Source organism: Balaenoptera musculus, chromosome 3, assembly GCF_009873245.2.
Source record: "Balaenoptera musculus isolate JJ_BM4_2016_0621 chromosome 3, mBalMus1.pri.v3, whole genome shotgun sequence".
Taxonomy (NCBI): Eukaryota; Metazoa; Chordata; class Mammalia; order Artiodactyla; family Balaenopteridae; genus Balaenoptera; species Balaenoptera musculus.
In genome coordinates, this window is record NC_045787.1 from 9,164,194 (window position 1) to 9,182,444 (window position 18,251).

The 18,251-nt window shown below is 46.2% G+C and overlaps 1 protein-coding gene across 4 annotated transcripts in view; it reads right to left on the reverse strand.

Moving 5' to 3' along the window:
• Positions 1–252: 252 nt before the first annotated feature.
• The window catches only part of CTNND2 (catenin delta 2), a 930,783-nt gene continuing 912,784 nt past the window's right edge, over positions 253–18,251 (reverse strand). For all 4 annotated transcript variants that reach the window (XM_036848145.1, XM_036848147.1, XM_036848146.1 and 1 more), the window contains 4 exons: positions 18,060–18,186; positions 14,048–14,179; positions 8,655–8,728; positions 253–1,381 (listed from right to left, as the gene is read on the reverse strand). In XM_036848145.1, the coding sequence (XP_036704040.1) occupies positions 1,124–1,381; positions 8,655–8,728; positions 14,048–14,179; positions 18,060–18,186 (591 nt within the window). In that variant the 3' untranslated portion in view covers positions 253–1,123. The remainder of the gene's footprint in view (positions 1,382–8,654; positions 8,729–14,047; positions 14,180–18,059; positions 18,187–18,251) is intronic.

Consider the following 18,251-nt stretch of genomic DNA (forward strand, 5'->3'; position numbering starts at 1 on the left):
CCTGAGTCACTAGATGGTCAGAAGTATAGATAGAGTACAAAAGGAACAGCTGATGTACATTCATACTAAAAACCAAAAACAAAGTTTGCACAAGATGAACAGCAAATGAAATAGCTTCTATCCAAATAAAATCTCACACAGGTCATTTTTATACATACGTGGACACACACCCACACACGCACAGACACACGAGCAAGAATGTGTGTTTGGTAAGATAGGTCCTTGGAAATAGACATTCTTAGCAAATATGGATGACAGATCAATTGTAATTTATTTTCTTTTAACACTGTATCATCATAAAGAAAACTGGTATAAATGAAAAAATCTATTTCAAATATCTACATCTAAAATTTTAGGCAGTGAAAAAGCACTTTGTTGACAAGGAGTGTGGAATGATGGATGTTAATTGTCAGAAACTGCTGAATGCCTTGCTTAGTTGCCACAAACAAATTCACATATCAGAACGAACAATACTGCTAAATATTCCTTTTTTTCCCATTTTTCTGTTAAAACATACTGCGAGAAAGAAAAGAAAAACTGGAAATCCATACATCTTTCAAAAGTTTGAAATTGAAGCAATATTTAGAACCATAGATGAGGAAACGCCGCAGCATTGGTGTAATATACACAATGCGCTTTTCTTCTTTAATCTGTAATGTACATCAAATACTTTACAACAATGCATTAACAAAGGGCAAGAAACATCTTGCTGTACAGAGGAACCCCAGTGCAACTTGAAGCCTAGAATCACAACGGATGAAGAGAGTAAACAAAGCGTGAGAAGCCGTCCCTCTGAAGTGTGTGAACCACACGCCTCTGTGCTTACAACCGTCACCCCGACCGCCTTCTGTGCTTTCAGCCACATTCAGTGGAAAGCACTTTTTAGACTCTCCAGCCCGCACTAGAAAGGTGTTGTACAAGGTCAGATTGAGGATCACTTCCTATTGACTTTCAAGTTAACGTTCGATTCATTTAGCTTTCTAAAATAGCTCTTAATGTTTCCTTACTGGTTATCCCAGCCTTCCTATGGAACAGGCTTTAACAAACTAAATTTGCAGGGGAAAAGAAAAATAGCAATGTCTGTGGTCTGCATGCACATGCACTGTTCCCGGTGCCGGCTGCCTCACACCCAGGAGTCGGGGGACGCGGGGTAGTGGCTCGTTTCATAGTTCAGTTCACTGTAGGGACGGGCAGCGGAGTAGAAGTCGACGTAGTTGCCCGTGGACTTGAGTCCCAGGTGCATGTACTCGCTGGCCGGAGGGCGGTGGTGGACCTGGTCCTCGAAGAAGGACTCGTCGTAGTTTCTCGTGGAATTCGGAAACGGCTGGTAGGTCTCGTAGTCTTTTCTGCTGGGCTCCTGTGGGACTGGCTGTGCTGACACCTGCCCAGAAAAGAAGGTCCACCTGGGTTAGCGCGTTTGCCCTTGACCCGTCCTCCCCCGCCGCCGATGCGCTCAACCCTCTCTCAAAGTCAAGGCTCCAAACTCCTCCACGCAGACACCAGCATCGAGCTTCTCCTGATGGACTTTCCTTTTTAAAGTTGGTTCCTGAGTCCATGCGCTAGCATTCTAGGTAATCTTTTTTTTTTTTTAATTATTATTATGGTAAAGTATACATAACATAAAATGGACCATTTTAATCGTTTTGTGTGTAATTCAGTGGCATTAAGTACCTTCGTCGTCTGTGCCACCGTCACCACTATCCATTTTCATAACTTTTTCATCATCGCAAATAAAAACTCTGCATCCATTAAGCTTAAGTCCCCATCCCCCTCTCTTTTCGCAGCTTGTGGCAACCGCTGTTCTATTTTCCATCTCTACGAACTTCACTACTCTAGGTACCTCATAGAAGTGGAATAATAGAGTATTTGTCCTTTTGGGTCTGCCTTCTTTCACTTAACATAATGTCCTCAAGGTTTATCCATGTTGTAGCATGTGACAGAATTTCCTTCCTTTTCAAGGCTAAATAATATTCCATTGTATGGCGAGACCACATTTGTTTATCCATTTATCCACTGATGGACACTTGTGTTATTTCCACCCTTTGACTATTGTGAATAACGCTGCTGTGAACGTGGGTGCACCAGTATCTGTTTGAGTCCCTGCTTTCAATTTTTTGGGGGTATGTACCAAGAAGTGGAATTGTTGGATCTGATGGTAATTCTATGTTTCACTTTTTGAGAAATTGCCAAAACTGCCATGACAGGTGAACTATTTTACTAGTTAACCTTTTTCAAATTAAAGAGGTATACACTAGACACTACAGAACACACGTAATTTATATTCATCTTTCCTGCATTTTCTCCATCACGCCTGGGTGCTGTAATCCCAGACAAAGAGAAAGTGAAGATGTACAAGGTCTAATGGTCACTTCGGCATCTTCCTGCCAGCTCGGAGGGCTGCTGTGATCAATACCTCTCTGGAGGATGGAGGCTTCTCGGTAATAGGGCCATTCCATCACACCTGCCTATATGACCAGGTACCACAGCCTTAGAAGGATACAGAGAAGCAAGTAAGAAGAAGAGGGAATCCACTTCAAATACTCTATGCTCTGGAGAACCAAACCATTTCCTAACTTGGTTCAATTAAGAATTGATGGGACTCGAAAATAATGTGGGATTATGAAGACTTTGGTTAGGGGAGAGGGGTCGTCAGACTTGTCCCATACCCCCCAGCCCACCTCAGTGCTCCCCGTTTCCATTCCTGTTCTCTGCAGGTTACTGTCTGATGCAGGGGGCCTTCAGGGGCTAAAGGGACCACAGGATTCTTCGGGATACGTGAAGTCTAGAGTTAGTTCCCTCCGCTTGGCTTTAAGGACAGTAAAACAGACAGTGTTCATAGGCTGATAATTAGCATTTATACGTCAGGGCCTAGCTATCCCCTTCCCACTGCCTCTGGGGTCCCTTCCTAAGCATCACGCTCCCAAAGTGAGGATACCCGCAAGGCATGGGGGAAGGGCCATCCCCACAGCCACTGCATAATGGCATCCACAAAGCTCCTCGAGTGCAATGATTGTGCGGGAGGTCTGGGGGGAACGATGGAACACTCCTAAAGAAGCACAGTTTGATCACCTGCCAGTGGACTCGGTAATTCCCTACTAATTTAACTAAGGTTCAGCATGGAAACATCCTCTAGAAATTGGTCTTAGTTTTAATAGATAATGATTTGTAATTAGCACGTTGTGTGTGAATGAATGCTTCTAATGGCCTGCCCGTAACTCTTCTCTCAAGTAAGCGAAACTCCCTCTTTTATATGTAATTGATTTACATTAGTAATCGACCTGCTCTTCAAAGAAGTGGTGAACTTCATCATAGCTGCCATCCAGGAGGCCTCACACTTCCAGATAGTGGCAGCTGAATGAATGAGGTTTCTGTCTACCTGTGAAAGTCCTCAGAGCGTAAATGTGTGTTAGCCTAAGAGCCTGGGCATGAGGGGGACATTTGGAACTTCAACATCTGCAATTACACATTGCTAAGACCACGTCTACCTGATCACTGGGATAGGCTAAGGTGCCCTTTGTTGGTCTTTGAAGAGCTGAGCGCTACGTGGAACTTCTCCACTCCAACCCGGTGCTGCTACCCAAGTGTGGAGCATACAAAGGATTAGAGTTGGGAGGTTTGGAAAAATTACACAAGGAGGGAACTAGAATTTACTGGTTCTATTTCAGTGGGCCCTATCTTCAACATTTAACAAATTCTTCTTTGTTTACTCTTGTATATGCATGTATGTGTACATATATGGATGCATGTTTATGTCTGTGTATATCTATCCATCCATCCATTTATCCATCTATCATCTACCTATTTATCTATCTAATCTATCTCCTTCCCTCCCTCCACCCTTCCTCTCTCTCAATTTCTCCCTCCCTCCTCCGTTCCTTCCTTCCTTCCTTCCTTCCCTCCTTCCTCCCTTCCTTCCTTCCTTCCCATCCATCCATTTATCCATCCAATTCCCGATTTATAGATGAAGAAACTGAAGGTCAGAGAAGATAAGAAACTTGTGCAGGATGCCATGGCTCGTGGTGGGGTGAGGCTGGGATTTGAATGCACACCTGGCTGACTCCAAAGTCCATGTTCTCTCCGAGACAGGAGCACAGTCTCAGTTGAGACGAGCTGGCTCCACCTCGGGGGGCGGGCAGCCTCACTGAGTTGACTCCAGACCCTGTGATGAGAAGGGGGGCCATGGACAAAGGAAACCAAGATGAGGCCTGACTTCTCTGTGCTGGTCTCAGTAACCAGCGGAGGGGCAGCGCTAGAGCTTGGGAGGTCTTCAGGGGAAGCTACTCACGAGGCTCGTGGCCCTCCTCCACGGTGGCTGCTTCTTTCTTTCTTTCTTTTTTTTTTTTTCTTTTCTGGCACAGCCTGTTTCAAATTTCTTACTGCTGCTATGTTCTCTCTGGCTGGTGGACATTTTTGGGTTGAGCACAAGCTTATTTTAGTCTCTTATATCAGGAGTTACCTTCTTCAGTTCGTTTGTATTGTTCATAAGGTCCCATATCAACCCCTTCTCAGGTTGAGTTCTGCAGTTCGGAGAATTTGTGTGAACGAACCACCCGGAACAGCTGATGGTGGCACAGCTGTGTTTGAAGGGATTAAATTTGCTCCCTGGCCCAGTGGTATGGATGTCAGCTGGTGAGATGCATTCACCACGGAGGTATGTTGGCTGTATTTTGTCATTTACTTTAAGAGACTATCTGACAGTGTTCAAGATTAGGCAGGTGAAATGCTCCCCAATACCAGCCTTCCCCATAGAGGAGCTAAAATAAATGCTTTTTTTTTTTTTTTTTAAACATCACACAGTGTGGACAAGCCAGACTTCTGTAAAGGAGGCGGAATGATGCTCATATGCCACACTGGTGTATTCTGAATCTGAGTCTGTTGTGGTCCAGAGGAGCCCTGGCACATCCAAGGAGCTTGAGGTTGTTGTCTGCTCTGCTTAAGGCAGCGTCCTCTCTGGGAAGGGAAGGTGCCACCAGCTGGCTCACGTGGGCGCCACTGGGGTCCACGCTCTCAGTGCTCTGTCCTGTGGATCCTGCCCCCACAAAGCCATCCTTGCTGAAAGTGTTCCTCAGCAGCAGAGTGTTTAGTTTAAATAATGAAGGACATGCTCCTTCTCCACCTCCCATCCCAGCACACTGATAGGAGACTTCTTTGTATTCCTCACTGAGTTCGCCCACAAATTGAATGTATTCCTAACACAAGGGAAATAGCCGCCCACTACAGACCTTCAAAGTCCACTGCGCAGTGAAAGCTGAAGACTCAGGGCGTTATTATACAATGAATGAGGCCGTGGTGAAGATCAGTGCTTCTCAAAGTGTGGTCCCAAGACCAGGAACTCGTTAGGGGCACAAATTATTGGGCTCCATCCCAGACCTACTGAATCAGAACATCTGGGGTTGGGGCCCAGTAATCTGTGTGTAACAGTCTTCCAGGGGATCCTAACTCACCCTCAAATTTGAGAACCAGTGGTATACAGGAGGGCACATGGGACAAGAGGACAGAAGAACCAGGCTGGAGTCTTTGCCTCTTCCTAGCTTCTTCAGGTGACTGGGGGCGAAACCTGACCCTACTTGAATCCCAATTTCCTCAGCTCTGGGGATAATCTTACTTGCCTGCCCACCTGGCAGCCAGACTGAGGAACTCAAGATGCCATTTTTATTGTTGTCAGTAATAATTTGAAAACCAGTCAGCAAAACACCAAAACCCTTCGTTTCTAGTTTATGAACAAAAATCCTATTGCCAGCGGGATACGGTTGAATATGCTGTTTCTCTTTATAAGTATGGGATGGGCTGATAGAAGCTCAGCAGGGGTTTTGAAGGGTTTGAGTACTTAACTCTTAAAATAATATCTGTGACCCCAAACATAAAACCAAGGATCACAAATCTTATTTCACACTCATGGTTGTTTCTTCTAGGAGTCCTTACGCTCGGAATTCACTGATTCGAAACTGGAGTGGCAGGTAGTCCCGTGGGTTGTGCCCCAGCTGAGAGGCTCCCTGGCTGCTTCTCTGCTGAGTCAGGGGAAGCCCACCTCCCAGCTCCTGCCCCGGCCCCTCCCTTGCTTGGCCACGCATCCAGGGCCGTTGCCTTATTTTCATATCTCATTGTCTTTTGCCTCGTCCCAGAGATCCCCCTGAAACTAGTTTCCCTCGGTGAATCACTTCTTCTCTAAGATGAATCTCTGTCAAGACTCCTCTGCAAAGCTCATGAGGCCCAGCTTTGACACCGAAGCTGAATGGACCCCAGCACATCCCTCCCGGTTAAATTTTTCAAGCTGGCCATTTACTAGCTACGAGGTTGCCAGCACATCCCTCCCGGTTAAATTTTTCAAGCTGGCCACTTACTAGCTACGAGGTTGTGAGGTGGCTTTTAGCCCAGAAAAGTTCCAAAAACAAAAGCCATCTGTGATAACCAACCAGGCTCACATGGGCAGAAAATGCAAATCATGGATGCTGTTTACGAGGTCATCTCCAGAACCACCCATCTGGAAGAGGACCAAATGGCCAACTTTTTTGGATGGTTAGGATGGTCTTCCTTTACTGAATTCCCAAGAGGGAAGGCTGTAAGCAAAGTCAAAGTGTATTCTGATAAGAGTCCAAAATAAGTAAAAGCTTTATTATTTTCTCAAGTCACTGGAGTGTCATAATGATTTTCTTGGAAATTTCTTTTTAGGTAAAAAACAACTCTCTTTGGTGGACATTTCAAAAATGTTGCTTGATATTAGAATGGAGTTAACAGTCCAATTGCCCCCTTCCCTCGGCTGGACCAGCTCAGGGAATAATGATGGCACTGAGCTACGGCCACAGGACTCAGCTCTGCTGGGGCCCGGCCTGCAACATCTCGCCTGTGCTGACAAGTGCCTCAGAGCTTGCTCTCCATCCAGACTGAGTTTCAGTACGTCCACCTGAGACACCGTGGCCTTGATGTTTCACACCGAGGTTGAGTCGAGTTCATTCTAGGGCCTCCTGGGCAAAAGGCTGCATACAATAGGCTGTGCTCACTCTCTTGGGGCAGGGATGCCATCTTAGTGCATTAATTCCAATTTTCTTAAATGCTCAGAATAGGCTTGGGTGAAAAGAATGTGCCTCTTAGAACCATTGTGGACTGTCCTCTAAATCTAGATTGCAAGCAGTCTGCTGGAACCTACTGAAGCCACACTGTGCGATGCCAAGGACCCCTGGGCCACACCAGGGTGTTTCTTCATTGCCAACAATAGTGGGATTCCCTGGAGATAAAGGCTGATGTAGAACAGGCTGATTCTGATGAGGAGCTTCTCTTGACCTATAGAAGCTGAAGACTGATCTTATGCTCTTGGATGCAAAACCAGGGTCCTATCACATCCTGACAAATATCTTTAAGAGCTGGAGACCACTGGCTCACTGTACCTGATATTTGCTGAAAGAAAAAGCATCGATTTCCATAAATAGAGATGGCATTTCCATTTTCCTTTATGCTTGGGTAGGCATGTTGATCTAGAAATAGTTGGCGGCCACCCCTGGTGACCTCTTGTCTAGAACTCATGCCCCTCTTTATTTGTTCACTGACTTCTTTGCTTTTAGCAAAGACCAGAACTGTGTCCTACTCCTTCTTCCCTTAGAAACGGTCTTGCACCAGACATTCTACCTGCTGGAAGGGAGTCCCTTTCCTCTTCAAAGATGCTGCCCTGCTGGGTGGTGAGAACTGATCAAAAACACACATTTCCCTTCCATGTTTACTTTCATCTGGTTACTGTGATCAAGCAAACAGCTTTCAGGTTTATCTTTTCAGTACTATTTTCATGACACATGGCAGGAATCTACAGCATCAGCAGAAGCCAGTTCCGGAAACGATTACCAGTAGCCAAGAGTTATAAAGAATGTCAGTCTTTCTGTGATGACCACCATGGGGAAAGAAAAGGGTGAGGTTATTCATCAATAAAGGAGCAGAGGCGGCGCCTTCTTGCTTTTCTAGTTCCCCGCAGAACCAGAGAGAAAACGAGCCTGCAACGAATATCTGCTAAATAAAACACACGCACAAACGCAGATGGATTCTTTAAGTATCTACCAGCCAGGGTTCCTTCAAACTTCAACATCCACACGAATCACCTAGACACCTTGATAAAATGCAGCTCTGATACAGAAGACCCTGAACGGGTTAGGGGCCAGAGAAACAGCTCTTCTGTGTTTCTAACAAGCTCCCTTGTTAGGAAGGGATGCCTTTGTTGCTGGTCCCCCCACTAGCCTGAGCGGCGAGGCATAACACCATGCCTTCTATTCAGTTGTTTACATTGAACTTGATGTGTCTATTTTATTGGTAACTGTCACGTGTAATGAATGCTTTCTTCCGAATAAGAATTGGCTGGGTTACAGGACCTACTTAATCCATGTCTAGTAATTAGACAATTTGTCTAGTAACCAGCATCTTACACTTGCCGTAACTAAGACCTGATGCAGCCAAAAAAAAAAAAAAGATTGCTCTCAAATCTGAGGCTGCCCTTGCGACTGCCACCACCCACGTGTGTGCTGTGTCCCACGTGGGCGGACAGCAGCGGGGACCATTATTTTCTTTTTCCATTTTTTATGCATGTTAAATAGAAACTAACTTATTTTTTACACTTCCAAGATATTTCACAGGAGTCGAAGGGAGAAACGAACACCAACGTGCTACCTCTCTTTTACCTGGTTATGTTTAATGTCTTCAGCGGGCGCACCATATGAATTCCTATACAAAGTTGAAATTCCAGTATTTTGAGCTGAAAGCAAAAGAGAAACAAAAGTATTAGCACAGAACGCCAGACTTCAAATGAGGAATGATGGTTATCGAGGCCAGTTTTGCCCTGACAAAGCTTGGTGTCTCATGGATCATTCCAGATGGAAGAAATTCGTTAGCCCTGAACACTTCATTTTACATACAGATATTAAGAAAGAAGAACAGTTATTCTGTAAAATCCCCGTTGCACGTCAGCCTCTTGCAATAACATTCAGCTTGCAGACAGGGTCAAGGCAGGTGCATCAAACAGATGGTCATCTTGCCAGTTCTATGGCCTTGTTTTCTGGTGAAAACTGGCAGATAATAAAAGCTTGTCACCTGCACTGAAGCATGCAGGAATCTGGATCGGCCGCTTAGTTTTTAGCTGGGAAATGACAGGAATGAAATTTCTAACTTGAGCTCACGGAAGTGCTTGATCATCTTTGAGACAGCTCATTTCTCAACGGCCTGAAGGATGGGCGGGAAGCACCACCCGCCTTTGCCCTGCGCATCTGGGCGGCTGCGGCTTCGGAGTCCTGTTCAACACAGAGACGGAAGACCCCCACCCTGTCTTGTGACCAGCCTGTGTTCTAGACAAAAGGAAGGAAGGTCTCCTCCGGTTGCCAGCAGCTTCCAAAGTCCTGGGCAAGATGCCCACTTGCCGGCCCCCTCACCTGGGGCCCTTGAGGCTGCTGTCACAGGCCTAGCGGAAGGGCCCAGGGCAAGACTCCCCTCATAGCTGCTAAAAGGTCCTGGTTTAAGAAAGCTCTGGAAAACGTTGTCTGTCGAGTGTCAGCGGGTATCTAAAACACTCTAGATATCAAGAAAAATTTATCTTTTGCTTCCAGTATCTATGGGATCATGAAATAGGATGACACACCATCTATTCTCTCAGAGATACAGACCACCAAGTCAGTATAATCTATCATTCCACCCATGTTTATTACTAAAAGCACATAATAGCTGTGCAATAAAACTCTTCTTGGGAAATTCTGCTTAGAATGTGAGAGCTAAGAGCCCACTTCCCATTTTAAAGACCACTCTGATAGACTCTCTGGTTGAACGCCCATCACTCCTGTCTCTGCATCACTGCGGAAACCACCGTCCCTCGCCTGGACCACCGCTACGGCATCCTTCTCAACGGCCCGGCTTCCACTCTGCCCAACCTGCTCCTCCATCCACCCTGTTCCCATCACCTGAGCGATCATCATGCTAGACAGACCGGATTATGTCACTCAATGCCCTGCCCGCTGTGATTATGGTAAAAGCTGAGCTCCCATTATGGTCTTCGAGGCTCCGTGTGATCTGGTCCCGGCCTGACTTCCTGCAGAATTTCCTGCTCTTCTTCCCACAGTTCAGGGAGCTGTGCTGGCCCTCCTTCCTGGCTTGAGCATCCAAATTTATTTTGCATCAGGGATGTTGGACTTCCTGATGCTTCTCCCTGGAACTTGCTTGCCCCAGACTCTGGACTACCTCTCCTTGTTGATATTCGGGTTTCAGCTCAAACGTCTCCTCCTTGACCATGTTAGTTAAAGTTACCCTGCCCACCTGGGGCCCTCTATCTCATTACCCCACTTATTTCCGCCATCACACTCAACACCAAGTGCTATTACCTTGTTAGTGAGTTTGTTTCATGTTTACCTTGTGTATTACCTCCCTTCACCTAGGAGATAAGAAGCTCCATGAGGACAGAGATCCGTCTGTCCCGCCACCTTTGTAGGCTGCCCCAGCATCTGGGACAGTGCCTGGCCTTGAGGGATGCTCACAGAGGGAGTGCATTTTTGCTGAGTGAATGAATGATTGACTAAACCTTAGAAAAGTCTGCCTTCAGAGCTATAAGCTGCTGATGGAAAATGTTACTCCAAGGACAAGGTGAAAATTTTTTTCTATTACTCAGAATAAAATGCATTTTTTGTTTTTGGTAGAACGTGCATGTTTATAGCCTTGGCCTCCCTCCCCGTTGTGCTTGTGGCTTCCAAGCTGAAGATGTTTCTCCTGGAAGTTCTTTCCTCCTGCCCTTTGGCACACTTCACCCGTTTAAAGGAGACTGTGTAGCTGACATTGAACTTGTGGCCTCTCTAGATACATGAAGCACATGTCTTCACAGGTGCTCTGCCATGTACGTGTCTGAGCAAAGAGTCAACTCATAGGGAAATGCCTTTCTTTTTCTTTTATAGGCCCCAATTTCCAACTATATCAATAGATTGAAGATTAGAGCAGCTTTAAAAGGCATAAGAGAGATACTGACAGAAACAGAATCGACCACTGGATGTTAAGGTATTTGGGAAGCTCAGGTGGGAGGGCAAAATCCCCGGGTGAATTTTAAAGTCAGGCTGTGTAGCTGCTGGGATCACACAGCCCTCCTCTGATGCGTGCTTCTGAGCACGTAACGCTCCTAGGGAATCATGACCGCGAGAAATAGCTGTAACAGTGCTGCATGCCTGAATGAACAGCTGCCTTTGGCTTTCTGAGGGCTCCTCAGAGGCAGAGAAACAGTAAGGAGAGAACACATTTTAAGAGACGTCTAAGCTAGAAAATGAATACAGAGAAGGCGAGTGGAGGGGAAGCCTGGAATATAAACCCAGATGGATCTTTATTTCTGAGAGCTCAGGAGAGGAGATGATGACCCAGGCAAGGAACTGCTTTTCACTTCAAAGCTTTTGCGTGTTGCATTTTGAGGGTGACGTTTCCCACAGCAAAGGGAATGTTTCCTGTGGGGGAAATGGTATAAGACATCTCCTGATGCCTTAGAAACAAGGAAGACGGCCGTTTTTCAGATGTTTTTTCAATGCACTGAACTTTAAATGCCCGCTGGATTTATTGGTGAATGAGAAAAAGTACTGCTTCGGATATGGAGGTCCCAAGAAATCTGATCTGCCAGTAAACGCTGGAATGATGGACATTTGCTAAAGGGAAGCAGAACAGAGGTTGGCAATTCATCATTTCCATCCCTACATGAAATGTTGATTTCCACCCGGCTTGGCTGGGGAGCTACTCACACCATCGTAGACACGGACAAACACACCCACCAGTCTCACCACCAACACTGCCCCCACCTCCTCCATCACCATCGACATCACTGTGATGCTAATAACTAACTTTTACCTAGTACTTGTTGGCTTAAAGGGAATCTTCTTGTATAAACATATTATTCAATAATGACCTCATGTTCTTCTAGGCTTGCTACATGATTGACAGTGTAGTTTTGAACTGCATTTTTAAGTAAGTTAGAGCAAAGCGTTTAAGCCTCTAAATAAGTTTGAAAAGTTACATATATCTCAATGCTGCAGTTTTCAAGATCCCTGCCATTTTCTAGGAAGATTAAACATCTAGAAACATATTAGATTTTATTTTTTATTTTCTGACGTGTGCAGACCAGGATCGTGTACCACTGGAACTACTTCAACACAAACACACCCACAGTGAAAAACCTTTTGAATGATTCTACCGGCCAAGAGAGTTAAAGAGAAAAGATCAACTTAAATAATAACAGTGCAGTCGATTTCACAATTATTCTTGTAATTATAGTCTCACTTTGTTATCCCTGCCTGCTGATGTTGTGGCTACCTAGGGCGATAATAATCGAAAAACGAAGGGGTCACGTGAATTTGGTGTCACCACTGCTCTGGAGTAATCAGTACAAATTAGATTCTCCACTGAATATCTCAACTCTAGGGACTTGGCATTCAGACTCATGAACTTCTTTGTTCATGCTCATCTACAACAGGGGACAACACTTTTGGGGAAAAAAAGAACCAGAGAACAAGAATCAGAAGGTACGTCCTATGTTGGACTTCCCTGGCGGTTCAATGCTTAAGACTCTGCACTTCCAGTGCAGCGGGTGTGGGTTCAATCCCTGGTCGGGGAACTAAGCTCCCACATGCTGCAGGGCACAGCCAAAAAAAAAAAAAAGAAGGTATGTCCTACGCCATGCGTTCAGTTCTCCATTCAGGGAACTGTCAGGCATGAGGGTGAGGCGTTCCCTGGTGGAGTGTGTACGTGGAGGCAGAGCGCTGAGCTGGGCTGGGTACCACGAGCATCCGTTTATGAGGCTTTCCATTCTGCAGCCGGGGAGAGTTACCATGGAAACCATGGCCTCTGGGGTAAATACAGTTACCACGAGAAAAATTTATCTTAGATGTCCTGGGTCCAAAAGACATGTCAATAAATCATCCAATTTGTCTATTCTGTTTCCCTGCAGGTCTACACCTAAATAATATCAGGGAGACTTACCACAGGCTTTTAAGATTCTTCTGAATAAGAGGGTCTCAGTGTCTGTTTAGGATTGCACCCTTGTACTGCAGTTTTATGAATGCCCTAATCTGACCCTGTTCTTTTGAAGTCCCTATGGTCTGTTTTCAGGAGGGGCCCATCTCCACATCCACGTGGCAAAGAAGAGTGTGGAATCGCTGGTTAGAGATCCTGATGGTCCTGGCAGCTCTGCTTTCAAGGCATAACCCCCGCCGCCCTGCCCCCCCATCAATACCGCCAAATCGTGCTCCTGGACGAGGAGCAAACCGGGGCAGGAGGGAGGTGTGGGGGGAGCCTGGAGGGGACGATGAATGAGGACATCAAGCCCCACCCCAAGGAGAGTGGTACAGAGTAAGAGGAGAGTTGAGTCAAGGCTGGCCACGAGGCAGGCTGGCCCGGGCGCGCTGGGGGGCAACGGCACCAATTTTGGCCTCCACAGAGTCCCAGCTGATGAGCCAATGGGTGTGACTGGGGGAGTGAAGGACGAAGGGCATGAAAGATCAATGCCTCCCTAGGGAAACTGAGGTCAGTGGTTCTGATGAATCTTCCTGGAGTTTGTCATGGCCAGAGAGTGGTTTCATGTCAAGAGGGGAAAACGCCCACAGCAGTTCTGTGGGTTTCCCTGAAATCCTCTCTTCCTCTGCTTCTCTCCCATCCCTTCCCCTTCCCTCCCTTCCTTTTCTTATCCTCTCTCTCTTCCCCATCCTAATGGGCAAAGCTTGGCCCACCATCTTGGGTTATGCCAACGAAGAAGAAATCTATGGTGACCTCGCTCTCTAATTTGAGAAAATATCACGAACTGGGCAAGTGAGAAGGAAAGGGGTAGGGAAAAAAAGACAGAAGAAAAAACTTGTGCAGAGAGCATTTTCTCTTAGCTATTCCAGGAATAAGATGCTCCGTTTTTATACCTCCAGCTTCATCTCCTCATGGCCAATCCCTGGGAATCTTCGCTATCAAGCTCTCAAGTCCTGCAGCGCTGCCAAGCACAGCTGAAGCCTGATGTCCCAGCCCTCTGCCCGGTCCCAGGTCCTGTCACCAACTCTGCAGAGGAACCGTGCACAGCCAAGCTCACCTGTCATGGTGTCTTTCCTGGAAGTGTGTTCTCCTTTAGTTCCGTGGTAAGTGGCGTTGCTGCCAGTGGACTCATAGTCTGTTTTCCTTTCTTTGAGGCTGATCATTTCTCGAGGTGAAGCTGGGGCACTTGCTACATAAAGAAATTGGAAGGATGACTTTCTGTGTCTCATTCCACAGCACGTATAGCTTTTCACACAAACAGGTAAAGTCATAAATGCACCTGGCTCAACACAGGTCAGTATGTGTACGTGGACCTGTCGATTTTTATTTTTGTTCTTTTGGTTCTTGTCTTTCCCCCTTCCCTCATTCCATGTCACTTGGTGCTTTAGAGTTAAGGGGACACTCAACTTGGAGGCAGGGAATTAAGGCCTATATCCCGGGAGCATCTTCCCTACAGAGACATCCTCGTGGGGATGTGACCTGCTCAAGGACAGTTTCAAGAATGAGATCCGTCTTGGTTGCTTTTTCTTTCTTTTTTCTTTTCCTTTTTTTCCCCTCCCTCCTTTCTTTTCTTCTTCCTTCCTTCCTTTGAAAAAATTAGATGTGTTTCAGAGGAGCGATTACTGATATTGAAGAATCCCTGATTAAATCAGATGAGCTTTTACTTAAACACGTTTCACGCAGAAACGGCCCTAAAGGAAGGCAGAGGATGATGTGGGGGGACCAGTAGAGCCCCACCCACCGAGGTCTTCTCCATCAGCCTGGGGGCTGGGCTGGGGGTGTGGCGTGAGAGCACCTGTCTCCTGATGGGGGTCCTTGCTCCATCTCAAACGCCCCTAACAATCTCCCCCACACACCTTGCACCCTGGTCCCTCGCTGCCTGTCGGACCTGGGGACTGAGCCCTGTCAACCGTTTGTGTCTTCATGTCTTCAGTGATGGGCTGTGATTAGAGGATTCCCTTAGGAATTCCACGATTCTTTAACAAACTGGGCCCAGAACAGAGGAAAAGCTGAACTTGGACTTAAGGAAGCAAACAAAAAGAGGTTTAGTTTTCTTTAAAGATAGGATGGATTGCGAGCAACTAAGCCGCCCTGCCAGTGCAGAGATGTGCTGGGAGAAGTGGAGGTCAAGTGTGTGTGCCGGCGCTAAGGCAGCTACCGTGCGCCCATCCTATGGGCTGACCTCACATTGGTCTCCATGCTCCTCAATGAGGCCACTCGCATCCCGAGCTTAGTCAATTGCGTCTCACCCATTCTGAGTGCAGCCATGCTACTCTTCCGTCCCAGAGCCTTCCCCAGCTTCCATGCCTGAGGGCAGTGCTTCGTAAGCTTGTTTAACCTTAAGACTCACCTGAGAACCTGGGGATCACAAAACCCAACCCTGGACCTTGTGAATCTGAATTTTCAGTTGGGCCTAGGAATCTAAATTTAGCAAGCATGCCTGGTGAATCTCTGGGGAACTCCGAGTTTTAGGATAAAGCTCATTTTCCTTCACTAGTGTCCAAGCCCCTCCCCAATCAAGCCTCAGTTTATCTTTCAGCTGTTCGTTCACACCCTCTGCAGGGTCCCCCAGCTCCAGCCTACTGGGCCTGCTTGTTGCCTATCTGAGTCACTTGATTCATTTCACCAAACTTAGTATCTTCTATGTGCAAAGCCCCGTGCTAGACACGGGGGACAAAAACACGAGTCTCAGCACACTTTCTGAAGTTGAGGAGCTCTTCATTGGGTGAGGAAGTGAAACCAGAAGACGGCTCAGTGGATGTCTTAGCCAAGCGCTGGGAAGGTAACAGAGGGGGCCTTTGCCCATCCTTTCCTGAAAGGCCCCCTACCCACCTCTCAGACCTGTCAAATAAAATCAAGGCTCACTGCTGAGATCTTGAAACCCTCAGAGATTTCCAATCCTAGCTGACCATCAGAATTAGTTACCTAGAATACTTAAAGATACATTGATGCTTGAACATGCCCCCCAGCCAGTTGCACCAGAATCTCTGGGTGTAAATCCAATGGGAAGGCAGGGAAGAAACCTGCAATTGCTCCACGTAACTCAACTGGGCTCTGGGTCCAGTTCCTGAGTGTTCTCAGAACACGGGCTGCTGCGTCTCGCTCACCCCCTCCACCTCTGCCCCATCTCCTTTCTTCTCTCTCCATCTTCCTCTCTGGGGAGAGTCCCCTCCTGCCCTTGCTCCTAGGTCTTCTGCATAAAGAATGGCCTTTTATGAGTCACTGCCAGGCAATCGTGAAGGGACAATATTTTGCAGCCTCTTGACCAAAGCTTTTAAAATGAGAATCCGATATTGCACAGATGGTGGGGTTTATTAAACTATGTCAAGTGTGTAATTATCTCCTGAGACCTCACACACAGTGGTCCGAGTCTCCAGTAAACCAGGAGGATACTCCTGGAAAAATCACAACACGCCAACAAGCGTTTATGAGGTGTCTTCGAAGTGCCTTGCCTGGGAACCACCAGGAAGTGCCCCACCTGCATCCCTGGGATGCTGACCTCCTGTAAGGCGCTGCTTCTCTTTCTGGGCGCCTTCCAATCTGTTATATTATTCCATCTTCCTGACACTGATTGGTTCTTCATAATTAGAGCTCTTAAAGACACTGTCCTTTAGCTTCCAAGACTCACTGTTCTTTATCTTTTTAAGAACTGTGAAAATAACATGTGTAGAAGGCCACCTCCATGCTTCTGAGGCAGGTGGAAGTTTCTCCAGTTACACGGGGCTTCCTAATTCTCGTTCAGCGTGGGGCTAAACGTTAGAAGCGATAACACCGCGCTAAAAATATAAGTTTTCACGGGGCTGGGAGAGGGGAACTTATTTCAGTCAAATATTCCCCATTCATTTCCGATTCTCCCCATCGTTATGACAGTAAAGTATGGCGTAAAGTTTTACGACAAACATCCTCAAGGGCAGGGGGGCCACCCTGCTGGGGAGTGCTCCGTACCATGCCCTTGAGACTCAGTTCCAGAAAATATAGTTTCCTCAGCAGGAGGAGGGCAGTGAAGAGCAAGGAGAAACTTTCCTTAAATAAAAGCCTCTATCTGTGCGTGTGTGCATTCGCCCATGTAAAATTATTTATTACACATTGAATAAAAGAACAATAAAATCTATATCACGTATATACTAACAGTGTGCTCATATTTTGCCTTTAATTATGTCTTTAATCCTTGGCATTACATAATGTCACTGAAAAAGGGTGTAAAAATAAGGTATCTTTACAAGGAGATAAGAGAAGTTAGTTCCAAATCTAATAAGAATGAGACAAGGGGAGAGGGGCAATATAGCAGTAGGGGATTAGGAAGTATAAACTATTACGTATAAAATAAGCTATGAGGATATACTGTGCAACACAGGGAACACAGCTAATATTGTACAGTAACTATAAATGGAGTATAACCTTTAAAAATTGTGAATCGTATTGGACACCTGTAACTTACATAATATTGTACATCAACTATACTTTGATAAAAAAATTCAAAAGAAAGAATGAAATAAAATTAGAAAAAATTAAATTGAATGATTTAAAAGTTACAGTTGATTGTAATATGAATATATGAAATGATTTATCTGCTGGTTTACAGGTAATAATAAAAAGCAAATCAGGTACGGAACAGTAACGAAAGCCTCAACGACAGTTTTCAAACGTAGGTCATTCTCAAGGAGGAGAGAGCACACCCTCTCTCCCCTACTCTGTTATCCCAAATCTAAGCAATAAAATGCAACCTAAACTATCTTAAGTGGGTAAAACGTCCATGGAAAACCCTGACTTGCAAACACTTGGTGGTTTTATATATTCCTATTCCTCCCTAAATGCAGGTCCAGGATGTGCATTTCATGCCTGTGACACCTGTTAGAGGTTGTTAGAAACCTGTTAGAAAGATGTTTGTTCTGAGTCTGTGTATGTATGAAACAAAGTCACCACCACTATAAAAAGAAAACAGATTCATTTGATATTTCTAGCAAATGTCCCAGTCGGGATGGCCCTCCTGTCTGTGGGGTCAGCTAAGGGGTCGGGGAGGGGGGCCTTGGATCCAAGAGAAGCAGCCGCTGGCCCGGGGCCCCTCTTACCTGAGCGGTTGTTGGGAGACACGCGCACAGGGGAGATGGAGGGTGTGCGGGACGAGGAGTAGGGTCTTTGCCGATCCCTCTCGATGGTTGAAGATGAGGCTACGAAGTGATATTGTGACCATCCATCCTGCAATAGACAGCAGCTCCTATTAACTGGGGAAGGCAGAGAGATGCCTCACCTCCTCACATTTG